This window comes from Chiloscyllium plagiosum, unplaced genomic scaffold (genome assembly GCF_037043375.1).
Source record: "Chiloscyllium plagiosum isolate Xiang-an unplaced genomic scaffold, Cpla_swu_hap1 HiC_scaffold_1, whole genome shotgun sequence".
Classification (NCBI taxonomy): domain Eukaryota; kingdom Metazoa; phylum Chordata; class Chondrichthyes; order Orectolobiformes; family Hemiscylliidae; genus Chiloscyllium; species Chiloscyllium plagiosum.
The window spans coordinates 3,966,975-3,990,918 of NW_028270139.1; the positions used below are offsets into that span (position 1 = coordinate 3,966,975).

Sequence of the window (23,944 nt, forward strand, 5' to 3'; positions counted from 1 at the left end):
GCTATCAACCATGCTGACAAAATAGAATTAGAACTTAATACAGATTGGAGACGTTAGTTGAGCAGAAATTATGCGATTTCTTCAATTGGTCAGAACACGTTTGTGAATTGAGTGTCTTTCATAGTGTTAATCTGTATGTTTACAATATAATTATATTTCTTCATCCTCAAAAGGTTCTTAACAAACACTGTGTCGAAGCAGCTGTGATGACTGGTTTAGCCCTAAACTGTACCATTAATAAGAAATCCATGTTTGACAGAAAGCACTATTTCTACGCTGACTTGCCGGTGAGCTTGTGCATAGTATCAAGTGACTTCTGTTAAGTAGTTAATTTTTTTTGATGTATCAAGTGCCCTTTTGATTCTAAATATTTTTAAAACATTTTTAATACGTGACTTATGGGTAAAGAACTTTTGAGAAATAGACCACTATGTCCCTCAAGCACACTATGTCGTTCAGTAAGATGCTGGCTGATCTGTTTGCGATTTAGGTTTTCCACATTTCCATCTACCCTAATAACCCTTGAGTCCCTTGCCTAACAAGAATCCACCTACCTCTGCCCAAAATTAAAATTGCCTCCACTGCCTTCTGAGGCTGAGAGTTCCAAAGTTAAGCGAACACCTGGTTGCAAATGATATCTTTATTTTTGACATTAAATATGAACCTTAAATAACAAATTCTTGTTGCTCATGAAATGACTTTGCTGTATCTTGATCTTCAATTTTGTCACTTGCCTTTCCATTTATATTGAAGTTGGGACACTGTTTCAGGCTCAAGTTTTCTTCCTTTTGCAAACAATGGTATTGACGCCAGTTTGAAGGCCAATATCATTCTTACCAAGATCAATTATTGCAGCAAGGTCAAGGCATCAGACCTCTTGCAACAATCCTGTTTAATCTGTGCAATCTTCTGGACTGATTTTGCTTGTTTGTCTGAAGGGGTCAGAGAGGAACTTGAGTATTTTATTCCTCTTTATAATATGAAGATGCATCACTGTGTTCCCTTCTGACTGTTGGAAGCATGCAATATTGGGCTGCAAGTACTATCTCCAAATATCCCAATATATTCATATGCTTTTACAAACTACACCCAGTCTCTCCCAGATTTCATAAACTTGTATAAATGGGAAGTGGTAGGCGTAGTGCTAATATCACTGGGTATCTAGAACCCTATAATAATATTCAAATTCTACTCCCCTACTCTACTATTATACATTTAGCCCCGTCTTATTTTCCCAACCTACACATCTCTGAACACTGGTCAATTTAGCATGGCCAATTCACCTAATGTGCACATATTTGGATTGCTGAAGTTTGAATTCAATAAAACGCTCACTTAATGATGATTTATGTAACCACTATTGATATAACAATCTCTGATTCACAAATCCCCTTCAAAAAGGGGAATCTGCCATCCATCCTTCCGCTGTCTAACTGACATGTGACTTCAGATTCACAGCAATAGTTGACTCTTGGCCACCCTCTGAGAAGCAAGGATATGTACAATAAACATTAGCCTAGCCAGCAACGCCCATATCATATGAACAAAAAACAATTCCCACACTGCCAACCATTCTAGCTTTTGTCCAGTTAGCAGGAGGCATACAGGAGTAGCCGGGGAGAGACTCATTGCAATCCAAAGAGTTGTTGAACTGCAGTTGAAAAATAAATAGGGTGCAAGTTTGTACCTGAATGTTTGGGTTCAACTGATTCTATTGTGCTCCACCCATCCTTCACTCCCTATTTAATTCCATCTCTATGCCTTTAGCTGTCTTTTTATTTGAATCCTATAAGTGCTGCTTTAGTTGCTTTACTATAATTTGTTTTTAGTTTCTATTGTATTACTACCACGACACACTTGCAAAGTAAATGTATCATGTAATTTATTTTACCACTCTACGTCCAGCAGTTTAATAATGTAAATTTATTGAGAGGAGATAAGTTAAATGCAGGTTTTCTTTAAAAAAACCTGTTGAATTATTCTGTTCTAATTATCAACACATCCCAAAGAAAATACTAAAGATTTATGGCAGTTAAATGTCTGACTTTTGGTTCATGTAAAGAATCTTGTGCAAAGATTTTGAGAAGTGTTTTTTGTTATGCCTGGTAGGTTGGCTATCAGATTACGCAGCAGAGATGTCCAATTGCCATTAATGGAAATCTTGCATATAGTCTTTATGTTGGGAGAAACAGAAACCATATGATTCCTAAATTGGTGAGAATCCAACAAATCCAACTGGAGCAGGATAGTGGCAGAAGTCTTCATGATGATGCAAGAACTCAAACATTGATTGATTTAAATAGGGCTGGTAAGTATGAAAATTGGCATTTTACTTTTTTTTTGTGTGTGCAAATATGAAGTTTATAAGATTGTGTGTTAAGTTGTCTATTAATGTTTAGGTAAAATGGAGTTATGTAAACTGTGAATACTGCCCTGCTTGACCGAGCAGCTTGGTTGCTTTGGGGCCAAGAAGGCTCTGATTAAGAGATTTGCCAAGCAAAGTCCAGTGTTCTTTGAATGCAAAGTGCTTTAGGATCATCTGATAATATAATGAGGCATTATATAAATGCAAGTTATTTCATTTTTCCCAATCCAACTCTCTCCTCTCTGCACAAACATTTTGACAAAAAGAAAAGTGCAATTTTGTTTACTAGATATTATTTGATTTCAGGGATTGGTTTGATGGAGATTGTTATGGAGCCAGATATGTGTTGTGGTGATGAAGCAGCAGCAGCAGTTCGGGAACTCCAACTTATCCTACAAACACTTGGTACATGTCATGGAAATATGGCAGGTAAAGATGATGTTTTATAATTCTGAAATAGCTTGCATCAGGATATTAAAAGTGACATTAAGTGTTAACGTCATTGTTACATAACAGCAATTTTGGCGAGAAGAAAATTAGTTAGTGTTAGTTATTGAGAAATGTGCAGACATTTGGAAAGCATGCTGACTTGTCAGCTTTAACAAAGATAGGGAATAAATAAATTAAATATGAGAAACTGTGTATATTGTTACTTTGTATCAGTAGAAGTAGAATATCTAAGGAAGCTTACATTTTATAAACATGAACTTGATCACTCCCTGCCAAGAATGCAGACCACTGTGTAGATCTAGTTATAGAGTTGGCTACACTGCTAAAATACATTATCTAAGTGGTCATCTTTAGTTGCCAAACAGTGAATGTTAGTAACCTATTCAGCAGTGAAAGACATCACAATCAGAATTGATCTTGACTGAGCCATATGTACTGTGTAACTTTGGCCTGAAACTGTAAGAAGCAATTGCATCCAGTTTTTGATTCTATACCTAAAGAACTTAGAATCCCGACAATGTGGAATTCAGTCCATTGTGTCTGCACTGACCCTTCGAAGAGCATCCTGCCAAGACCTAGCCCCAGCCCCAGCCCCAGCCCCCTATCGTATCCCACATTTATCATGTTTGATCCACCTAGCCGACACATTCCTGAATACACCTTGGACAATTTCAGCATAGCGAATCCACTTAACTTGCACATAGAGAAACAGATCCTTCGGTCCAACTTGTCCATGCCAACCAAATATCTTAAATTAATCTAGTCCCATTTGCTAGCACTTGGCCCATATTCTTCTAAACCCTTCCAGATGCCAATTAACTTTTCTCCCCTCTCACGCTAAACCTATGCCCTCTAGTTCTGGACTCCCCACACCCAGTGAAGAGACCTTGTCTGTTTACCTATCCATGTCCCTCATGATTTTATAAACCTCTATAAGGTCACCCTTATGTAGGGGGAACAGCCTATTCACCCTCTCCCTGTAGCTCAAACCCACCAACTCTGGTAACATCCTTGTAAATCTTTTTTGAATCCTTTCAAGTTTCACAACATCGTTTGATAGGAGGGAGACCAGAATTGCAAACAGTATTCCAAAAGTGGATCACCCAATGTCCTCTACAACCACAATATGACTTCCCAACTCCTATACTCGATGCTTTGACAAATAAACGAAAGCATATCAAACGCCTTCTTCACTATCCAATCTACCTTCAACTCCGCTTTGGACTGTGGGAAGAAACTGGACCACAGGAAGGAAACCCATGCAGACACAGGGAGGATACAGACAGTTGCCCAAGGCTAGAATTGAACCCAGTTCCTGGCATTGTGAGGCATCAGTGCTAACCACAGATAATATGCCACCCTTTCTTGCATTCACATTTATTATAAAGGGTGCAACAAAATTTCAGGTGATTGATTCTTGAGAGAAGAGAATTTGTTTTGAGGAGAGATTGAGTAGAATATTTTCTTTCTTATGTTTAGAAGAATGAGAGATTATTTCAGTGAAACATTAATGAATCTGAGATGATTAATCCACAATTAAGATCCAAAGTATCAGGATAAACTGTTAACCATTTAGTACCTGAACTGAGATGAAAAACTTCTGTTTTCAAAAGCTGTGAAACTTTTGAATTTCCTATCTCTGTGAATGAAGGATTTGTAGTTATTAATTATAGTGAATACTGAGAAATGTTTGGAGTCAAAGTGAATTTATAGGAGTTGGGATGTCATGTTGTGGCTGTACAGGACATTGGTTAGGCCACTTTTGAATACTGCATTCAATTCTGATCTCCCTGCTATAGGAAAAATGTTGTTAAACTTAAAAGGGTACAGAAAAGGATGTTAGCAGAGTTGGAGGGCTTGCGTTATAGGGAGATGTTGATTTGATTGGAGCTATTTTTCCTGGAGAGTTGGAGGCTGAAGGGTGATCTTAGAAGTTTATAAAGTCATGACAGGCATGGATATGGTGAATAGCCGAGGTCTTTTTAGCCAAGTGACTCCAGAGCTAGAGGTTTAAGTTGAGAGGGGAAAGATTTAAAAGGGACCTAAAGGGTAATGTTTTCACACAGAAAAGTGGAGAGTTAGCTGCCAGATGATGAAGTAGTGGAACCTTATACAATTACAACACTATCTGGATGAGCCTATAAATAGGAAGGATTTGAAGGGATATGGACCAAATGACAGGAAATGGGACTAGATTAATTTAGGATAACTGGTCAGAATGGATGAGTTGGAGAGGAGGATCTGTTTCCACACTGTACAATTCTTATTACTGTAAGTGATATGAGAATAGGTTGGGTCGGTGAAGTTATCCTACTTTTGGGGTTCAAAATAAAAGAAAAAATACAGTTTCCAGTGTATAAAATTAATAAAAAGTTCAAGTGAATGAACAAACATTTTCCAGTTGTTATTCATTCACATGATACAAGCAGAGCAGAATGCCCAGATTTATAACCTCTCCTCATGCTTTGTACAATTCCGAGGTTTTACCACTATCTTTAAATATAATATCAGTTTGAAGTTGGGAGGCAATAACTTGTTCGTTTAAACAACTTGTAATTTTATTTACATTTTCAAATACATTAAGATAGTTTTTTTTTTAAATGGGGAGAGCATCGGTGATGTTGCATTAATACCACTGGACCAATAATGTAGAGGTCCGGGACCTCTGGTTCAAATCGCAGATGGTGGAATTTAAATTAAGAAATAAAGTATAAAGTTCATCCAAGTAATGATGCCATGAAGCTACTATTGATGGCTATAAAAGCCCATTGGTTCTAATTTCCTTTAGGAAAGGAAATCTACTATCCTTATCTGGTCTGGCCTTTATATGACTTCAGATCCATTGTAGTGTAGTTGACTCCTAGCTGCCTTCTAAATGGAGCTGGCCCTCAAATGCTAGAATTATCAATGAAAGAAGAGTAAAGAAAATCACCCAAATCAAACCCAGTGTGCTAGTAATCCGATGAGGGGCAATCAACATTTAAAGAGTGCAATTAACTGACAACTATGCCACAAGATTTCTCTATTTTGAACCAATACTCTTTTGCAAAGAACATTAATTAAACAAAGTTAACATCAAGAAGTGAATACTACAGTTTGTAACGATGTGAATTGTGACCACAACTACATTTTATTTTGGCCTCACCCATCCCTCCTATCATGCCAACTGTCATGGTGAGCTGCATTTTGACCACTTGGAGATTAACCTAAACGTTTGCCTCAGATTTCACTTCAGAGTTCCAGCTAAGATTCTATGGGGCTTTTCATTTAGCTTTTTGGCTAGACAGCCACCCACTTATACTTTACATGACTCTTAACTGTGGCTGCCATGACTCCTTGTTTGAGTTGCTGACAAATATCCAAAAGTATAGGCCTTTGGTAAGAGTAAGTAAGGATGCACTCTGTGGACTACTCAACTTGATATTTTGTGCAGATGCCTCCTCTTTCCATGGAGATATAATTCACTGCAAAGACTTAAGGTATAATAGTGGAGTCTGTTTCAAACAGCTATCTTTTTCCAAGGGTGCAAAGTGCTTCTGGAAATGTGAAATTTTGTCAACACATTTTTCTGTTGCTTCTGCAAAGTTGTCCTCTTTGTGGATAACACCTGTGGCTCAGTATCTAAGTACAACTGAGCAAAGCTTGGAGTATCTTGTATATTCCATGAGAAAAACTCCATTGATACCCCTGTCTTCAACATCTGCTTCTTGTTTACAAAGTGCACTTGATATGTGATAACCTTGCTATTTCACTTGGGAACATGAGACGTGTGAATCTGCACAGGTGGAGGGTGTATGTGTGTCACCATGGGAAAGGATTCACTGTCTTTGGGCAGATGTTACATTTCAATTAATGCTAAACAGGAAAATGACGAGTGATTGCTAAATGTTTTGTACTGGTCCAATATATAATTTTGCTACCAATTATTAGATCCCTACTTCTGCATTGCCAGTGTTCTTTGCCCTCTTCTAATCTGTGATCTTCATGGCTGCTAATATTGCTTCTGTCACTCAGGGTGTCTACTCCTTGTACCTTGTTTCTCTGGAGTTCTGTACGTTTTTCTCCTGCAAGGAGAGGAGGCAAAGTTATGAATGTGATACGTGGATTATGTGGAGAACAGGGAATGGTAACATTGGTGGAGGGTGACTGAGGGATGTATTTCAGATGGCAGTAAGTTGAGATTGGTTCTTCAAATGGGAATGTGAGGAAGTACTTTGAGAGAACTGACTTGAGCCATTAAGTGTGCTCATGAGTGCTGCACAGAAGATGTCAGTATATGTTGGTACCTCAGGGTTATACCAGTCATTTTACTGTCTTTGTTGGGTAATCTTTTGACACTGAATTCAGCTGCAAAGGACTACACATAGAATCCCTGCAGTGTGGAAGTAGGTCCTTCAGTCCAACAACTCCACACTGACCCTCCAAAGAGTAACCCACCTAGACCCATTCCCCTACCTTATTATCCTGTATTTACCCCTGACTTATGCACCTAACCTATACATCCCTGAACACTATGGGGTATTTAGCATGGTCACTTTATCTAATCTACACATTTTTGGATTTTGGGAGGAAACCCATGCAGACACTGGGAGAATATGCAAACTCCACACACAGTTGCCCGAAATTGGAATCAAACCTGGATCTCTGGTGCTGTGAGGCAGCAGTGCTAACCACTGAGCCACCTCTGCCCCATCTGCCATTCACTTTGTCTGGCACCTCCAACGATGCGATGTGACCTCTTGGCAAGTTCACAGGGAACAGTATTCCTCCATAGCAGCCTGCTGGCTGTAAGAGCCACACACAAGTTTGTCCCCAGAGAGGTCCATGAACAGTGAATTATACCTTGTTTAGGCTATTTTTAGTTTTTTTTGAGTATTCCAAATTAGAAATAACTAGCAATATGTCAGTTTTGAAGTTACTGAGTAAAATGTGATGCAGTTATTAGCTAGTGCTTAAATGCAAAGTTTGAAAGTGGGTACAGATAAAAGATAACAAGATAGTGCGAACAGTTTGTCATCGTTGCAGGCCTGGCTTTCTTGAAGATTTCTCTTTCTGAGGTAAAAAGTTTGAAAACTTGAAGTCACAAATCAACACCTACGTTGGTTCTGGAGTCGAATAGCTTGAGGCTTCTTCCACAAGTGGACTTAACAAAAAGCAGTTTCTATGAAATTCTGTGAAATTCCTTTCTTTCACTTTTACAGTACTGCAGACTGTGACACTTGGTGACCTGTGTTGGCACAACAATCATTTAGCTGGTCTCCCTTCTCTTTCCCCACTGAGAATACTGTCTCTCTCTGTCTGTGTCTGTCTCTGTCTGTGTCTGTCTCTCTGTCTGTCTCTGATTCTCATGGTATGTCTTATGATGTCTGTGAGCCTCTTGTAGTCTAACAAAATGGAAATCACAGCTGCCAGAGCTACTTTCCTAACTTTGAATCATTGTTTCATGAAACAAAATAAATCATGTTAGAATTCCTTGTGTCTGCATTGATTTAAGGAGGTCAGCTAGCTGGACCTCATAGAATATGAGTTTGCTGAATAGACTAGATTAACAGCCTCAATTGGGGAGCCCTGGCTGACATAAAAAAGGTTGAATGTCAGAGATACTGACACTCTGGTGCCTGACTCTGTATGAGGCAGAATCAGTGAATGACTGTTCATGAGTAAGTAAAGAGTGACTTGGTGATGGTCTCTGTGGAGCTATTTTGGCATCATTCCAGCTTCCTGTTTTCTCAGAACATTTGAATTTTCATATTTTTACAAGGACCCATTGTGGTTTCTGAGGCACAATCAAATCTTAAGTGTCTCCATTTGCGATTGATGTTAAAATAGTGCATCAGTGTGTCCGGTTTCTTGATGTAGTGAATTGACAAGTAGTTATGTGACTTCGGGGAGTCACTTTTTGAAATTTTACATCCACTTCAAAGATAGATTAGCCTTCTTTACAAAGTATATATACAGCCATTCTGACCAATGTCCCTTTAAACAGAAGTCTTTCCACTGACCAGTGTTTGACATCCTTATGTACATACTTTGACCATTAAAGCTGGAAGTGGGGGGATCCAAGATGGCGGCGACCCAGTAAGACTGAGTCTATAGTGCTCCTCCCAAGACTTGGGCACAGTGGGTCACCTACCCCCTACCAAGCTTACCAAATCATTTATAAATCATTTATAATAGTTTAGTAACTGAATTAGTGGTGTAATATTATATTTAAGCAACTTTATCCTAAGTTAAAATGACTAAAGGGAAGGGAGCCCGCAGCTCTCAGCAAGCAGGAACCCCTCCCCCACACTCTCCAGCTGCAGCAGAGGCGTCCACAGCCGCCCCGGGGGACTTACCAACAGTAACAAGCCTTGCAGAAATGCTTTCCAAGCTTGATTCGAAGATTGATGCCTTTATCGTCGAATCCAGGAATCGTTGGGAGTCGCTCTCGGCCGCGCTGAAGAAGCACGACCGTGAAATTGATGAAATTCAACGCCGAGTCGGAGGGGCGGAGCTAAAGGCCGCGACCTCGGAGACAACCGCTCAATCGGCCGTGGATCAGGTCCGGACTCTCGAGCAGCGAGTCCGGACCTTGGAAAATCATATTGACGACCTCGATAATCGAGGTCGTCGAAAAAATATTCGTTTGCTGGGCCTTCCCGAGCAGGAAGAGGAAGGCCAGCTTACAGCATTCCTGGAGCAGTGGCTGCCACAACTTTTAAATCTGCAAGCTGGATCAGGCCAGGTAAGGGTGGAATGGGCCTACCGGGTAGCAATACGCGGGCCCGGCTCGAACCAGCGCCCGCGCCCGGTCCTGTTCCGGCTGCAGAGCTACAGGGAGAGGCAGATACTCCTAGAAGCCTCTAGAAATCTCGGAAAAGACCCCCAAGCTATGATCTACAAAGGATCCAAGATCATGCTATTTCAGGACTTTTCCCCGGCTCTGGTTCGAAAGAGGAAGGCATTCGACGAGGCGAAGAAGCGTTTAAGGGACTTAAATGTACAGTACTCCTTACGCTACCCAGCGATGTTACGCTTTAACCATGAAGGATCTGTATATAACTTTGGATCACCAGAAAAGGCTAAGGAATTCTTGGACTCTCTTAGATAAACTGTAGGACATAATGGATGTTGGTCTGCCTTCCCCCCTCCCGTTTTGGTTTATATCCCCTCCCTTTTCTTTTCTTACCTTATTGCTTAATATTATTATGGGGGGTGGGGAGAGGGATTTGATTTTCTCCCCCCCCCCCCCCTTGGAGTTGTTTTCTGTTATTATTTTATGTATATATGAGGGGTGTATGTATATGTGTGTATGTATGTGTGTATATATATATATATATATATATATATGTATGTGTATGTATATATATGTATATATAAGCTGGGGGATTTGGTTAATGTGGGTGGGGGGAGGTGGTTACCTTATTCGATTTTACCTCTGTCTTTAGGAGCGGGGTTGTTTTTCCCTTCGTTATTTTGTATTATCATATTTAATTATTATTTGTTGAACTGGTAATTTTATAATTATATGTTTATATGTGGTATTAACATTACCAAATATACCCAGGTGTTGGTAGGGGTGGGGGTGGGGTGCTCACTGTTAACTCTAGCTTTGTATTATATTTGAATTTTCCTCACTTTATTGAGGAGTGCCTGGGTCAAGGGTGGGGCATTGGTTGGGAGAGGATATGAGGGATTTTTGGAGAGGAAGTGATGCCCCCTGGGAACAAGGGGGAAAAGTCTCCACTTAGATACGTTTTATATTTTTTTTATTTAGAAATAGTTTTTTACTGTATTGTTGTGGGTGTATTAAAGAGGGTTTATTTTTGTAAATTTTACATGTTCCATGCCCGGGATGTTCTAGATGGGGTTCCCCCTCCCGAGGGGTCTCGGATTGGCCCAGAGGATTATGGTTGATCAATCGGTTAAGTGGTGCACCTGGAATGTCAAAGGGAGTAATTCGCCACTTAAAAGGAAGAAAATATTATCAAATCTTAAGAAGGAAAGAGTTGATATAGCTCTCCTACAGGAGACGCATCTGTCAGATAAAGAACACTTGAAATTACGACAGGGCGGATTTGATCAGGCCTTTTTTTCTTCTTTTAGCTCAAAAAGCAGGGGAGTTGTTATTCTTGTTCGGAAGAATTTCCCTTTCAAAATCCTAAAGCAGATAAAAGACGAATCTGGACGATATATCTTGATTAAAGCTCTCATAAATGGAGAGGAATATGGGATTTTAAATTTGTACTGCCCCCCGGCACACCCCTTTAAATTTATAACGGAAGCCTTCTCAAAATTGATGGCTTTTGATGCCCGTCATATAATTATAGGGGGAGACTTTAATTGTATTATGGATCCGGAAATAGACAGGATTCCCAAGAGTACTGCAGGAGTATCTCCCAGATCTAGACAATTGATGGATCTGAACAAAGAATTAGGATTAGTAGATGTATGGAGATGTCTTCATCCACAGGGTAGAGATTTTTCTTTCTACTCTAATCCACATAAATGTCATACCAGAATTGATATGTTTTTTGCCCCCTCAATTTTTTTAAATTCCATATCATCCTGTAAAATAGGTAATATAGCAATTTCTGACCACGCTGCTGTATATATGGAAACTAAGGCGAAGAACAGTGGGACATCCCCTCGGCATTGGCGTATGGACCCCTTCTTAATGAAAGATAGTAAATTTGTAAAGTACTTCTCTCAAGAATTTAAAACTTTTTTAGAAATTAATTCAGGTACAGCTAGCAACCCGTCAATGATGTGGGAGACCATCAAAGCTTACACGCGAGGCTTGATCATCTCCTACTCAGCGACCCAGAAGAAATTAAAAGGAGAACAACAGCGTTTGCTTGAAACCCGCTTAAAAGCGGCTGAAACAGCATACATTGATAGACCCTCTATTATTAAATTGCAAAGGATTACAGCTCTTAGGACAGCTCTAAATACTACACTTACTCAAACGGCTAAGAGGGAAATATTATTTGCAAAGCAAAGATTATATGAATATGGCGACAAACCGGGTAGATACTTAGCATTTCTTGCAAAGAAAAAAAAGGCCCCTCAGACTATTATGTCTATCAAGGAAAGTATGGGTATTTTGACTCATGATCATAAAAAGATTAATGCGACCTTTAGAAAATTCTATTCTGAGTTATATAAATCACAGGATTGTGAAGATAGGGCGAAGAGGATGCAGTCATTTTTTAAAAATTTGACTTTTCCAGACCTAACTCCGGAACAAGTATCGGTCCTAAATGCTCCTCTTACACCCCAAGAAATAGTTGATGCAATTAGGCACCTTCAAAATGGTAAGACGCCGGGCCCAGATGGCTTTCAAGCTGAATTCTATAAAGAATTTACAGAAATACTGGTTGGTCCACTTATGGACATGTATAACTATGCATATAGTCAGGGCTGTCTCCCGCCTTCGCTGAAAGAGGCAAATATCTCTCTTATCCTCAAAAAAGGAAAGGACCCAGAAGATTGTACATCATACAGACCAATATCCTTGCTAAATGTAGATTTTAAAATCCTCTCTAAAACATTAGCACTGAGATTAGAAAGGATACTGCCACATATTATAAAGGAGGATCAGACGGGGTTTATTAAGGGCCGTAGATCATCCAATAATGTTAGAAGGGCTCTGAATATGATTCAAGCTTGTCATCAGGGAAAGATACCAGGAGTAGTGGTTTCATTAGACGCGGAAAAGGCATTTGATAGGGTCGAATGGTCATATTTGTTTTACACATTGGAGAGGTTTGGTGTTGGACAGGTGTTTACCAAATGGATCTCAACATTGTATAGTGATCCCAAAGCAGTTGTGGTTACCAATGGATTAGGCTCGGATAGCTTCAGTGTGGGTAGGGGCTGCCGTCAGGGATGTCCCCTCTCACCATTGTTATTCACGCTAATAATTGAACCACTAGCAGAAGCTATACGAGCTGATCCTAATATAGTGGCCCCAAGGATTGGTACAGGTAAACATAAAATTACCCTTTATGCAGATGATGTTCTTCTATTCCTCAGTAACCCTTTGATGTCCATACCCCGCTTAATCCAAGTTATTAATACATTTAGTGCATTCTCAGGCTATAAAATTAATTTTTCAAAATCGGAGGCTATGCCAATGGGTGGCCTTGCTGTGATACCCCGCTTAGCGGACGGTTCCCTTTTTCCCTTTCGCTGGTCCCTGGAGGGTTTCTTATATTTAGGCATTTTTATTACTCCAGTATTTGGTCAGTTGTATAAGGCTAATTTTGTGAATTTATTGGAAAGGATAAGGCAGGACCTCCAGCGATGGGGAGACCTGCCAATTTCCTGGCTGGGTAGAATAGCATTAATCAAAATGAATATCCTGCCCCGTCTCCTATATCCTATGACAATGCTTCCGGTGATGCTGCCGAGGACAGCTTTATGTAAATTATACGGCTGGCTGAGTTCCTTTATCTGGAACCATAGGCGGCCCCTCATTAAGCTGAAGAAGCTACAGCTTCCACAGGCAAGGGGTGGATTGGACTTCCCAGATTTTAGGAAATATCAATTAAGTTCCCTATTAAGTTATATAGCTGATTGGGTCTTGTCTGATCCACAATCAATCTGGTTGGACATCGAGGCTTCTCAAGTAAAATACCCACTTATTAACCTTTTATTCTCAGACAAGAGGAAAATCATTACAGATCACTGTAAAAACCCTATAATACTGAATACAATCAAGGCTTGGAATATAATGCGGCAAAATGAGGGTAATTCACATAAAACATCCCCCTATGCACCGATAGTGGGAGCATGGGGATTCCAACCGGGGTTAACAGATGCCACTTTTAAACTCTGGAGAGCCAGGGGTATCTCATGTCTCGGGGATTTATTTAAAGATGGGGTCCTGATGTCTTTCGGACAGCTGCGTCAGAAATTCGGATTACCCAATGGAGACCTCTTTCGATACTTCCAAATTCGAGATTTTATACAGAAGAAGACTACGTTATTAGATAGTCTTTATAAATCCGATAGAGAATGTAGTGTCCTACGACCAGTGGGGGTATCTTCCGTCAGTAATATTTATCATTTGCTACATGATGAAGTATCGGGAGATATGGATAATCTGCTTAAAACATGGGATCAGGATCTGGGACTAGAAATCTCCACAGAAACGTGGAATGATATCTGGGAAAATGCTAGAAGAATTACTATTTGTAACAGAACCCAGGCTATCCAGCTGAAGATACTTCATAGGGCCCATATAGCACCGGTTCGATTGGCAAAATTTAAGGCAGGAGCATCTCCAATGTGTCCTAAATGCAAAATAGAGGTGGGCACTCTTGTACATTGCTTATGGACCTGTCATAAGATCCGTGGATATTGGACTAAAGTAGCAAGTACCCTGACAGAAATTTTAGGAACGGAAATAAAAGTGGACCCCGTATCTCTCCTATTGGGCTTTTCGAACTTTCCCTCCCTGGACACGTACGGGAAGAGACTATTTTCTATTCTTTCTTTCTGTGCAAGGAAAAATATTTTGATGAACTGGGTGGCGGAGGGCCCCCCTGGACTTTCAAATTGGCACAGACTAATTATGGAATGTATTCCCCTTGACTTCCTTACAAACATGGTGCACCGAAAGACCGAATTATTTTATAAAATATGGCAGCCCTTTTTGAATTACATAAATACAGATATTTCGGCTATCCTAACAAGGGCTTTTATTTAATTGAGACTACAGACCTGGCTGGTCCGCGGCCCCTCGGGGGAGGAATCCCGCACGAATACGGGTTTTATCATATCTGATGTTAACACATCCCGAGCATGTAAGAGACTTAAATATACACCCTGGTTAGTTGTAGGTTAGATTAGTAGATAGTTGAGTTTTGTCTGTTTGTTCTTTTTTGTTGTTTTTTTTCGGTTTTTTTTTGTTTTGTTTTGTTTTTTTTGTCAAATTTTGGCTATTGTATATTTGAGCTAATTGTATATCAATGTTTATATCTGAGAGTTTTGTTTATTTTTGTAAACTTGTAAAAATGTTAAATTTCTAATAAAAATATCTATAAAAAAAATAAAAAAAAAAAAAGCTGGAAGTGGGATGCTAATGTAGTAGCTGAGTTAATGATCACCACAAAGCCTGCCTTAGTCAGAGTCCGATTCCCATCTTGTTGCCGGCACACTCTTCCTTCTCTGATTGTGACAGTTTCAGTGAAACTTGGCCTATTATTTCCAATTCTAAGTACCATGCCTTTCGACACATCTCATGTCTTAGACATCCAGAGAGGACAAAGCAAGCTTGATCACACTCCATTCCCCACTTAAATGTTCTCTGGCACAAAGTGGCAGCAGCCTACGTTGTCTATGATGCAGTGCAGCAATTTGCCAAAGCTCTTTCAGCAAACCTCCCAAACCCACATCTTTAGTTGTCTAAAAGAACAAAGACAGCAGATTCATGGAGACACCATTACCTGTAAGTTTTCGTTCAATTCCCAAACCATCCTGATTTGGAACTATACTGTCATTACTTCACTGCCACTGAGACAAAATCCTAGATCTCCTTCCTAACAGCAACTCGTGTCCCTAAACTTGATGAGTTGTAACAATTCAAGTATGTAGTTCATTTCCAGCTTTACATGGACTATAAATTTGTCATTAATGACGATGTAATATGAACACAAAGAAATAGGCTGAGGAAGTATTTGAAATTATGCATAGTATTTGCAATTGCAGAAGAATATTGGAAGACTGTACTCTCAACAAGAAAGGGTTACACATATCAGTGTCAGAGTAAAAGTTGTGTGTTTAGTATTGGTTTGTAGAAAATTGCAAATGCTCTGGAGAGGAATACCATGGAGGGATTTGTAAATGAGGGCAAGGATTTTAAAATCAATCCACTTGGTGATAGCATATGCCTGCAGAAATTGTAACAACTTCTGTTTCGAGGAGATGCATTGTTGAGTTGTAAATGAATTAGAACATTTTTGATTGGAAGAGTTTTTTGAAAAGCAGGAATTTTAATTTCCAGTCTATTCTTCCATAGGATTAGGGAACTCATAAAGATGAGAATTGTGAGGAGAAGTTAAGGAAAGCTGCAGTACATTGCAAGTTGAATCAGAAATTAACAGCGCTTTGGTTTTAGGTGGAGAAGTATTTTACATCATGCATTATTTTCACAATCCTTCCTGTGTTTGTATATCAAAACTTAAACCACATAGTAAGAATAGCTATATTTCGTATTAAAGAACTTATATCTATTTTGTCCACTTTATGTAGTGGAAATAGCACTGCCTTTGTAATTGTTAAGCAAAATTCCATCTTGGTTGTTAATTTTCACTGCACATTAAAATTTCTTTTGACCTGACGTTGTCGATAGTTACATTTTGTCCAATAAGTTGAAAATTATTTCAAAGGGGATGTCTCAAACATATTTTTAATTTATTAATCTAAAAATTCCTAATGGCTTTGAACTTTTTTACTAATTAAATAAATAGAAAGTATACCATTTCTCTCACTTAATTAAGATTAGATTACTTAGTGTGGAAACAGGCCCTTCGGCCCAACAAGACCACACCGACCCGCCGAAGCGCAACCCACCCAGACCCATTCCCCTACATTTTACCCCTTCTGCTAACACTATGGGCAATTTAGCATGGCCAATTCACCTAACCTGCACATTTTTGGACAGTAGGAGGAAACCGGAGCACCCGGAGGAAACCCACGCAGACACGGGGAGAATGTGCAAACTCCACACAGTTAGTCGCTTGAGGCGGGAATTGAACCTGGGTCTCTGGCGCTGTGAGGCAGCTTTGCTAACCACTGTGCCACTGTGCTGCCCACAATTAAAATAATGATTCTAATTTATTATTCACCATGTGCAGTACAAGACTCAGATGAAAATCAGAAAGCATCCTTGGTGCTAGACCCTGCTTAGAAACGTAGTTCTGGAGAATTTTACAATGATTGTTTGAATTTAATTTTAATGTATGTTTATTTTATAGTCTTACAACAATAAACTGATTATCTGCATTCTGTTTCACTAAAGGAAGATTATAGTCATGTCATGTTTTAATTTATGCAGAGGGACAGTTAAGAGTCGATGCCAACGTTTCTGTGCATCAACGTGACAGGCCATATGGTGTGAGGGCAGAAGTGAAGAATATTAACAGTCCCCGATTTTTGGCAAGAGCAATTGGTTTGTGAATGTCCTCCATCTGTCCTACTTTAAATGTTTAAACTGCATAGGATTGTGAGGCTTTTTTTTCCTCTTGATAGAGTTTCCAATTGAAGATCATTTCTCTAAACTCCATCAAAAAAAAGTTATTTTTCTTTGATTTTATGGACATAACTTGTTCTAAATGGAAAACATTGTTTTGAAATTATTTATTTGATGGAACTTAAAAAAAAATTGTTACAAAAATCATTGCTGTGATCATCTGGAATGTAATATTTGTTTTATTTATAACAGATTATGAAATTCAGAGACAGATTGACATCTTGGAGAATGGAGGAAAAATATTAAATGAGACCAGAGCGTTTGATTATAAAACCGGGTGAGAATTTATATTGGACTTTTTGCCCACTTTGTGAAAAAGGAGAATCTAAAATATTAAAATTCAGACTCTTCTTGACTTTGTGGACTAACATTTGCATTATTCTACTAAGTTGTTCTGATCAGTAAGTACTCTGCTTTGATAATGTATCTGTGTTGAATTGACTGTCTCACGAGCAATGCGGTGATATTTCAAATGACTTTAGAAACCTCAATCTTGGGAATGATCAGACAATAAACCCAGTTATGATCTCTGCCAATCTCTTTTGCAAAGTGTGCCTCTCTGGATATGAAGTGAGGATAGAGTTGAATAATGTTATGTTGGCCTTCGTTGGACAATGGCATTTGATATTAATTAAACAGGAGCAAGTCTTTGGTTTAGTGGTACCATATTGATCTTTCAGTTAGAGGGTAGAAGGTTTGAATTCTTGAGTCCATCCCAGTGAATGACTAGCAAATTAGAGATTATTTATTAGGTGTGGGTAGTGTCCCCTTATTGAATGGATTCTGGGAGCTCATAAACTTTTTTTGTACAGGACTAAGTACTGAATAATCTAATGTTAAGATGGTTACAGCTATGGAAGGAATTACTTGTGTCGCGGTCTATCAGACTTTCAACAAGCTGCTAATCCTTCCATTGACACATCCTTTTAAAAAGGAAGTGAACTAAGATATGAAATACTGGTTCCTGGAAGAATGCACCCACTTCAAATCTAACCCTTTTTCTTCCTCTCTACAGTTCTCATATTTGTTGGAATCCAATAGTTAATCTGTCCTGTATGTGTGTCTCACTTTCTTTCAACTCATGTAAATAGCTTCACTCTAATCCAACATCACAAACTGCTCAACCTACTGTCGCTAAAATCCTTGAGTGTTATCCTTCTTTGTCTTCCTCAATTTTTCCACCGCATTTTCTATGATCTGTCATGCCACCCTAATGGCAGTCATTCTTTAAATGTTGACTTCATATGACTGTATTTAGATATGTCAACTGCGAATTGCCTGAATCCAGTAGTGCATCTTTCTTTATAGCTCATCTTCCTGCCTGTGCATAATCAACTTTGAAATTTTCCACAAATCTGTCTTTGGCTAATTCCTATTGTTCATTAAGATGATATCATCTGAAAACATGATCTATTGAATTGCACAAAGTTCCGAGCGTTTGACAGTGTAGTTGTTGGGAGGGTCCATCCACTGACAGAAAATTTAGACTATTGGGCACAATTATAGTCATTCTGATTATGATTAATATTAATAGATTTTCAGATTCTAAGGGAATTGAATTATGGAAGTCAGGCAGAGCTATGAGATAAAGGATCAGAAATGATCTTATTAAATGACAGAGACCAATGTGGCTGTACAGACTGTTACAATTTCTTAGATTCTTGATGAATCAGCTTCAATATGAATATATTCAACTGCACATGGCCAACACTTCCCTCAATTCAGTACCATCAGAGTGTAGCCAAACTGTCTGTTCAATATAGTGCCATTGATTAAAATTATTTATCAACTGAACATTGAGTGAACCAAAGAAATTGTTTAAACCCTTGCTATGAACTTTTTTCATCTGAATCTCAATATCTGATTCTTATGTCTCCCCTCTCATTGTTACACTGTTGGTAATCATGCCTTTTAGCTGCTTGTCTCCACACTCTAGAAATTCACTCCCTAAATCTTGTGCCTATCAACTCACTTTCTTCCATTAAGACTGTTCTTGAAAACATGACCTCTTTAAGCTTTTGTTTGCCAATTCTAATTTCTTTTCCTTTGTCTTGGCATATTTAATTCTGTCTCTGGAATTCCTTAAGAGTGTTACTTTCTACATAAAAGGCACTATATAAATCCAAGCGGTTGTGCATTATATATTATTAAAGATGGAATTGGTGAATATGATACAAAATCTTAACTGTCTATAAAAAGCATAGGGCAATGACTTGTTAATGATCATTTTGCAACTCAAGTTTTTTAAAATTTTACTCCTATCTGAAGAGGGGGAAGGGAGTAATGCATGTTTTTTATTCTCCTTTTTTGGACTATGGTAACCTTTTGATAGATACTCTCACACATTGCGATAGTGCACTCAGAATTTTGTAATTTAAATGAGCTGTGGCAGTGCATGCTGCTAGGCTATTTAACGGAAAACACTTGCAGCGAAGCACGAGCCTTCTCTGTTTTAATTATTATATCCTAATGTCATTTGTGATGTCCTTTCACTGTTGTAACTGAAATCGGCTAACTCAGCACAGATCATGAAGCACGTTTGGACTCTTCTAATGTATAAGACTCAGCTAGTCTTTGCATCAAATTGCTAAGCTATGACAGGAATCCATTTCTGTGATAAAGTGATATCTTTAGTTCTGCTGCAATTTTAAGTTAAATTTTATTAGCTTTCTTATGACTAGAACGTTCAGCACGTATTAAAAAGGTCAAGATCACAAAATAGTTAAGGATGAGGCAAGTCATTATTTAATTTTGGTTTATCCATTAAAAAAGATCAGAAGGTTCCTATTTTAGCACATGGTTTGCATGTTAAAATAGTCCAGGTTTCTTTGAAAGCATATTCCATGCATGGACCAGTCTTTGCATTAAACAATTATCTTGCTAAATTTATGTTTGTTTCTACACCTTTGACTTAATTAAAAGTAAAACTTTTATTCCCTTCTCCATTCCTTTTAATTATCATAGATATCGCAGATCAATCAGACCTATTGGCAACAGCCCAGCATCACCTGAGTAATCTCAACTCAAGTTTTTCTGAAAGTATTTATCATTTGGGGCTGGTATCCAACTTGGGAGAGCTATCCCACAGGCCATTCGAACAGAATGTAAAGTCCTCTAAGAATGACGTAGCCAAACTTTTCCATTGCTTTTCTTCTGAATATTTGAAATAATCATTCTGAATTTATTGTTCTGTGTCCATTTCTAGTCACAAGTCTGTTTGAGTTAATAAGAAACTGAATTCATATGAGAGATAAAGGCAGAGTGTTCAATACCTAGCATGGGCTAGATATTGAACCTGGTAATCTAAGTTGTTTTATTAATTTATTTGAGGAAACCATAAGAATGGGTGTCAAACTTGCATTGCCATTCACTTAGATTAGCACGGGGCGGCACGGTGGCACAGTGGTTAGCATGCTGCCTCACAGCACCAGCAACCCAGGTTCAATTCCCATCTCAGGTGACTGACTGTGTGGAGTTTGCACATTCTCCCCGTGTCTGCATGGGTTTCCTCCAGGTGCTCCGGTTTCCTCCCACATTCCAAAAATGTGCAGGTTAGGTGAATTGGCCATGCTAAATTGCCCGTAGTGTTAGGTGAAGGGGTAAATGTAGGGGAATGGGTCTGGATGGGGTGCTCTTCGGAGGGTCGGTGTGGACTTGTTGGGCGGATAGGCCTGTTTCTAAAATATAGGGCAGCACTGTGGTACAGTGGTTAGCACTGCTGCCTCACAGCACCAGGATCCCAGGTTCGATTCCAGCCTCTGGTGACTGACTGTGTGGAGTTTGCACATTCTCCCCGTGTCTGCGTGGGTTTCATCCGGGTGCTCTGGTTTCCTCCCTCAGTCCAAAAGATGTGCAGGTTAGGTGAATTGATCATGCTCAGTTGCCCATAGTCAGGGGTGAATATGGGAAATGGATCTGGGTGGGTTACTCTTCGGTGGGTCAGTATGGACTTGTTGGGCTGAAGGGCCTGTTTCCATACTGTAAGGACTCTGATTAGATTAGATTAGATTAGTCTACCTCTGTACCACTGTGCTGATATACCTCCATATCTCTTGATGTCATTCATCTCCAGAAATCTTATCAGTTTCTGCCTTGTTAATGTTCCATGGTATCGAGGTAGGGAATTCCAAAGATTCATCAGAAAGAAATTCTCCCTTGATTTAGTCTTAAATGGCCTATCCCTTATTATGAGATTATATCCCCTGTCTGTAAAGCCACCAGCTAAACCAGCACAGAGTTTGTACCCTAATACCCATTGATTCCAGTTTTGCTAGGTCTCCTTGATGCTACACTTGGTTGAATGTGGCCTTGAAGTTAAGGGCTGTGACTTTCACCTCACCTCCAGAATTCATCTCTTTTGTCCATGTTTGAACTAAGGCTGTAATAAGGTCAGAAGTTGAGTGGCCCCGTGGAACCCAAACAGAGCATCACTTAACTGTTTATTGCTGAGCAAGTACTGCTCTATAGCATGGCTGATGACACCTTCCATCACTTTATTGATAATTGAGAGGAGACTGATGGAGTAGTAATTGGCTGGTTTGGATTTGCCATGCTTTTTATGTACAGAACGTACATTGTCAGGTAGATGCCAGTGTTATAACTGTTCTGGAAGAGCTTCACTAGAGGAGCAGCAAGTTCTGAGCAGAAGCCTTTAGTATTATTGCCAGAATGTTGTCAGGGCCCATAGTCTTTGAGTATCCAATATCCCCTATCATTTCTTGATATCATGTGGAGTGAATCAAATTGACTAAAAACTGCTACAGCATCTGAAATGCTGGATATCACTGAAGGAAGTTAAGATGAGTCATTCACTCAATACTTCTGGCTGGAGATGACTGCAAAAGCTTCACCGTATCTTTTGCAGATTTGTTAGGCTCTTCCATCATTGAGGATGGGGATATTTGTGGAGTCTGGATCAGTGGTGCTGGAAGAGCACAGCAATTCAGGCAGCATCCGAGGACAGGCAAAATCGACGTTTCGGGCAAAAGCCCTTCATCAGGAATAAAGGCAGAGAGCCTGAAGCGTGGAGAGATAAGCTAGAGGAGGGTGGGGGTGGGGAGAGAGTGGCATAGAGTAGCTTCAGGGCTGAGGAAATGACCTGGGAGTTGCAGTGAGAGAGAGACTCCCTGAGATTCTTGAAGAGAGAGGAGGAAAACTTCTTCAAGGCAGGCATCCTTGCAAGAGGATTCGCAGCATCTGCAGTCATTGTTTTTACCTCGTTGATTTTAACCCTACTGCGAATCCTCTTGCAAGGATGCCTGCCTTGAAGAAGTTTTCCTCCTCTCTCTTCAAGAATCTCAGGGAGTCTCTCTCTCACTGCAACTCCCAGGTCATTTCCTCAGCCCTGAAGCTACTCTATGCCACTCTCTCCCCACCCCCACCCTCCTCTAGCTTATCTCTCCACGCTTCAGGCTCTCTGCCTTTATTCCTGATGAAGGGCTTTTGCCCGAAACGTCGATTTTGCCTGTCCTCGGATGCTGCCTGAATTGCTGTGCTCTTCCAGCACCACTGATCCAGAATCTGGTTTCCAGCATCTGCAGTCATTGTTTTTACCATATTTGTGGAGTCGCCTCCTCCAGTGAGAGTTTTAATTGTCCACTACCATTCATGACTGGACGTGACAGTACTGCAGAGCTTAGATCTGATCCATTGGTTGTGGGATTGCTTAGCTGTCAGTTACTTGCTGCTTGTGCTTTTGGCATTTAAATAGTCCTGTTTGGTAGCTTCACCAGATTGAACCTTGTTTTCAAGTATGACTGATGCTGCTTTTGGCATGCACTTCTCCATCCTCTTTTGAATCAGGGTTGTTCTCTTGGCTGAATGGTAATTGTTGAGTAGGGGATATACCAAGCCATGAGATTGCAGTATGAATACAGGTCTGCTGCTGTTTATGGATGCCCAGTTTTCAGTTGGAAGGCCTATTTGAAGTATGTCCCATTTAGCACAATGATAGTGCCACATGACATGATAGAGGTTATTCTCAATGTGAAGGTGGAACTTTATCCCCACAAGGACTGTGTTGTGTCACTTTTACTGATACTGTCCTGGACAGATAGAACATAGAACAATACAGCACAGAACAGGCCCTTCGGCCCACGATGTTGTGCCGAACATTTGTCCTAGCTTAAGCACCCATCCATGTACCTATCCAATTGCCGCTTAAAGGTCACCAAAGATTCTGACTCTACCACTCCCACAGGCAGCGTATTCCATGCCCCCACCACTCTCTCTGGGTAAAGAACCCACTCCTGACATCTCCCCTATACCTTCCGCCCTTCACCTTAAATTTATGTCCCCTTGTAACACTCTGTTGTACCCGGGGAAAAAGTTTCTGACTGTCTACTCTATCTATTCCTCTGATCATCTTATAAACCTCTATCAAGTCACCCCTCATCCTTCGCCGTTCCAATGAGAAAAGGCCTAGCACTCTCAACCTATCCTCGTACGACCTATTCTCCATTCCAGGCAACATCCTGGTAAATCTTCTCTGCACCCTCTCCAAAGCTTCCACATCTTTCCTAAAGTGAGGCGACCAGAACTGCACACAGTACTCCAAATGTGGCCTAACCAAAGTCCTGTACAGTTGCAACATCACTTCACGACTCTTGAATTCAGTCCCTCTGCTAATGAACGCTAATACACCATAGGCCTTCTTACAAGCTCTATCCACCTGAGTGGCAACTTTCAAAGACCTATGAACATATAGACCCCAACATCCCTCTGTTCCTCCTCCTCACTAAGAACCCTACCGTTAACCCTGTATTCCGCATTCTTATTTGTCTTTCCAAAATGGACAACCTCACACTTGGTAGAGTTGAACTCCATCTGCCACTCCTCAGCCCAGCTCTGCATCATATCCAAGTCCCTTTGCAGCCGACAAGAGCCCT

General features: G+C 39.9%; 1 protein-coding gene across 4 annotated transcripts in view; it reads left to right on the forward strand.

Annotated features, from left to right (window-relative positions):
• Window positions 1–23,944, forward strand: part of gatb (glutamyl-tRNA(Gln) amidotransferase, subunit B) — a 75,487-nt gene that overhangs the window by 7,656 nt on the left and 43,887 nt on the right. For 3 of the 4 annotated variants that reach the window (XM_043699738.2, XM_043699762.2, XM_087973532.1), the window contains 5 exons: window positions 174–287; window positions 2,110–2,308; window positions 2,672–2,794; window positions 16,863–16,976; window positions 17,250–17,334. In XM_043699738.2, coding sequence (XP_043555673.2) covers window positions 174–287; window positions 2,110–2,308; window positions 2,672–2,794; window positions 16,863–16,976; window positions 17,250–17,334 — 635 coding nt within the window. The remainder of the gene's footprint in view (window positions 1–173; window positions 288–2,109; window positions 2,309–2,671; window positions 2,795–16,862; window positions 16,977–17,249; window positions 17,335–23,944) is intronic. The other variant, XM_043699751.2, reaches the window with a different exon arrangement.